Source organism: Crocuta crocuta, unplaced genomic scaffold (genome assembly GCF_008692635.1).
Source record: "Crocuta crocuta isolate KB4526 unplaced genomic scaffold, BGI_CrCroc_1.0 scaffold394, whole genome shotgun sequence".
Lineage (NCBI taxonomy): Eukaryota > Metazoa > Chordata > Mammalia > Carnivora > Hyaenidae > Crocuta > Crocuta crocuta.
This window is the reverse complement of record NW_027531920.1, coordinates 773,818-777,789: the sequence shown is the minus strand read 5'-3', so window position 1 is coordinate 777,789 and position 3,972 is coordinate 773,818. Positions and strand designations below refer to the sequence as shown.

Genomic DNA, 3,972 nt, shown 5'->3' with positions numbered 1-3,972 from the left:
AAGAGGAATAGGTTTACTCAAGCCAATACAGTATAGGAAGACCAGAGAGATATTTGGCATCACCTAACTTATTTATTTTTTTACTGAAATTTTTAAATGTTTGTTTATTTTCAAGAGAGAGAGCAGAATATAAGCAGGAGAAGACAGAGAGAGAGGGAGACACAGAACCTGAAGTAGGCTCTAGGCTCTGAGCTGTCAGCACAGAGCCCAATGCCGGGCTCGAACCCACAAACCGTGAGATCATGACCTGAGCCAAAGTCAGACGCTTAACTGACTGAGCCATCCAGGCACCCCTAAAGTTGACTAATTTTAGATTAGGATTCTCCATTACAATTTTTATCAAAATGCAGATAAAAAGCAAAGTTTATTGATTTATATTTTGCCTGATATATTTTATTTTTTAAAATTTTCCTAAATGCTTTTTTTCTTATTTTATTGTCAAGTTGGTTTCCATATAACACCCGGTGCTCATCCCAACAAGTGCCCTCCGTGCCCATCACCCCCCTTCCCCTCACCCCACCCCCATCAACCCTCAGTTCTCAGCATTCAAGAGTCTCTCATGGTTTGCCTCCCTCCCTCTCCCCAACTATTTTTCCCCTTCTTCTCCCCCACAGTCCTCCATTAAGTTCCTCATAATCCACCTATATGTGCAAACATATGGTGTTTGTCTTTCTCTGCCTGACTTATTTCGCTCAGCATAACACCCTCAAGGTCCATCCATGTTGCTACACATGGCCAGATTTCATTCTTTCTCATTGCCATGTAGTATTCCATCATGTAGATAAACCACATCTTCTTGATCCATTGGTCCGTTGATGGACACTTAGGCACTTTCCATGTTTTGACTATTGTTGAGAGTGCTGCTATGAACAAGTCTTAAGCTTTTAACTACTGTGTTCTTAGCATATAGTATTGCCAAACTGCTTTTCAAAAATATTGTACCAAGTTACTTTAACATACATAGAAGAGTACCTGTTTCACTGCACTCTAGCGTTGGATGTCATTACTTTATAAAAAGATTTTTTTTAAGTTTATTTAGTTTGAGAGAGAAAGAGAGAATCCCAAGCAGTTTCTGCACTGTCAGTGTGGAGCCAAATATGGGGCTTGAACCCGTGAACCATGAGATCATGATTTGAGCTGAAGTCTGATGCTTAACCTACTAAGCCACCCAGGTGCCCCAAAAGATTTTGATAAATTATTAGGCAAGATGTGGTATATGGCAAACGTTTAGAAATTAGATTTTGAACAGAGGAAAATTATTGAAAATAACTAAGATTCCTCAGAATTGACGCTGATATAATTATTTCATCTTTTCTCTTTTTTAGCTATCTTGGAAATACTGCATCTTGACATGTCTCTAGACTTTTGTCTGAAGGTTGCTAAACTGCTGATGGATCATGAAAGGTACAGAAGAATTGATTTTCTTTTCTCTAAAGACTGACATTTTTTTAAGGTTTCCATTAATATATATTGAATATATCTGTTTATATCCATCCATATTGACATAGCACCATATCTGCCATTATGCTGATCAAATTAGAATATGGAACTGCTTGCTTAATGATTTAAACAATCAAAAGTCGAGTTAATTTTAAAATTTACATTAAAATTTTGAGAAAGAATTAAAATGAAAAAGAAATAAGATAGTTGGGGCTTTATAAAACAGGAGTTAGACCTAGGTTAACCTACAGGCCAATGTCATGTGGAACAGGAAGGCATGAGCAAATGCAGTTCTATGAGTAGTATACCTCTCTGGCTTTGTTTTTATGGGACCATTAATGTCAAAAAGGACCTTCAAGTACATAAAGATTTCTTAATGGTGCCTTAGAATTACTTAGGAATAAGCACTTGAAGCAGTGTTCAACCCTCAAATATAATGTTATATGACAATTATACCTCAGTTGTTAAAAATATTATTTAAAAAAGATTGAAAATGTAATGGTTGATCATGAAACAACCTAATAAAGATAAAGGTGCAGATTAAAAAAATAAAAAGAAGAAACAGTGTTCAGCATCATTAGCCATCAGGGCAATGCAAATCAAAACCGCAGTGAGAAACCACTTTGTACTAGTAGGATGGCTGTTATCAAAAAGACAGATAATCACATATGTTGGCAAGGATATAGAGAAATTGGAACCCTCATGCACTGTTGGTGGGAATGTAAAATTGTGCAGCTGTTTTGGAAACAGTCTGTTAGTTCCTCACTAAGTTAAATAGTTACCATATGACCCAGCAATTCCACTCCTGAGTTAAATAGGAAATGTGTGTCCATAAAACACTTATATGTGAATGTTCATAACAATATTATTTTAATACTCAATGTGGAAACAACCAAAATATCTAATAACTGATGAATAGGTAAACAAAATGTGGTATACCCATACCATGGAATATCATTTGCCAATAAAAAGGTAATGTATGGAAATGTTGAAATACTCTATTGTACACCTTGAGATTAATATAACATTGTACATTAACTGGAACTAAAATAACAATTTAAGGGATGCCTGGGTGGCTCAGTCTTTTGGGCGTCCATCTCTTGATTTCGGCTCAGGTGATGATCTCAAGGTTCGTGGGTTTGAGCCCTGCATTGGGCTCTGCACAGCACGGAACTTGCTTGGGATTCTCTCGCTCTCCCTCTTTCTGCCCCTCCCCCCTCAAAATAAAGAAATAAACTTAAATAAATAAATAAAAACTTAAAAATATTAAGAAAAATAAAAAGAAACAAAATACTGATACATATTAAACATGGATGAACCTTAAAAACATTATGCCAGGTGAAATAAGCCAGTCACAAAGAGCACATATTGTTTCATTCCATTTATTTGGTATTTCCAGAATAGGTGCAGTTATAGAGACAGGAAGTAGATAAGTGGTTGCTGAGGGCTGGGAGAGTTGGGGAAGATGGGGAGAGACTTCTATTGAGTATGGCACTTCTTGACATGATGTAAATGTTTTAGAATTGACTGGGTAATGTGTGCACAACTCTGTGAATATATTAAAAACTACTGAATTGTGTACTTTAAATGGATGCATTATATAGTATGGGAATTATACCTCAATAAAACTGTTAATCAAAAATGATCAGTAGAGAACTTTTTAAAAATATAGAGATCAAACCTTACCTTATTCCAGCAAGCCCAGACCTCTATTTTTTATTAGTTCTCCAAGTGGTTGAGAGAACCACTATTTTAGATCAGTTAGTAAACTATCTGTAAAGGGCAAGATAGTAAACATTTTAGCCTTTGTAAGGCATAAAGTCTCTGTCATACCTACTTTACTCTGCTGTTGTAGTGTGAAAAGCAGCCATAGAAAATCTGTAATTAAATGCAAGTGGCTGTTTTCCAATAAAGCTTTATTTACAAGAACAGGTGGCTGGATTTGGCCTGCAAGCTATATAGCTTGTCAACCTTCAGTTGCAGATCAATCCCTGCATGACAACACGACTTTTGAATGAGAAGTCATTCAGCCTCTTCTAGAATATCTATGGAAGAGGAGATAATGATGATAACATTATGTTTTTACAAAGCTGGAACACAAAATTTTTTCTTNAGCACAGAGCCCAACGCAGGGCTCGAACCCATGAACCGTGAGATCATGACCTGAGTGGAAGTCAGATGCTTAACCAACTGAGCCACCCAGGTGCACCTAATGTTTGTTTATTTTTGAGAGACAAAGAGACAGCGTGAGCAGGGGAGGGCTGAGAGAGAGAAGGAGACATAGAGTCCAAAGCAGGCTTGAGGCTCTGAGCTGTCAGCACAGAGCCCGATGCAGGGCTCGAATTCACGGAACCGCAAGATCATGACCTGAGTCGAAGTCAGCCACTTAACCAACTGAGCCACCCAGGTACCCCAAGAAAGAATCTTAAGCAGGTTACATGCTCAGCATGGAGCCTGATGCAGGGCTTGATCCCGTGACCCTGAGTTCATGACCTGAGCCAAAATCAAGAGTTAGACATTCAACCAACTAAA

General features: G+C 37.6%; 1 protein-coding gene across 1 annotated transcript in view; it reads left to right on the top strand.

Annotated features, from left to right (window-relative positions):
- Positions 1–3,972, top strand: part of TEX11 (testis expressed 11) — a gene marked incomplete at its 5' end in the record, with an annotated part of 187,803 nt that overhangs the window by 50,647 nt on the left and 133,184 nt on the right. The window contains one exon of the mRNA XM_077774971.1: positions 1,326–1,404. Coding sequence (XP_077631097.1) covers positions 1,326–1,404 — 79 coding nt within the window. The remainder of the gene's footprint in view (positions 1–1,325; positions 1,405–3,972) is intronic.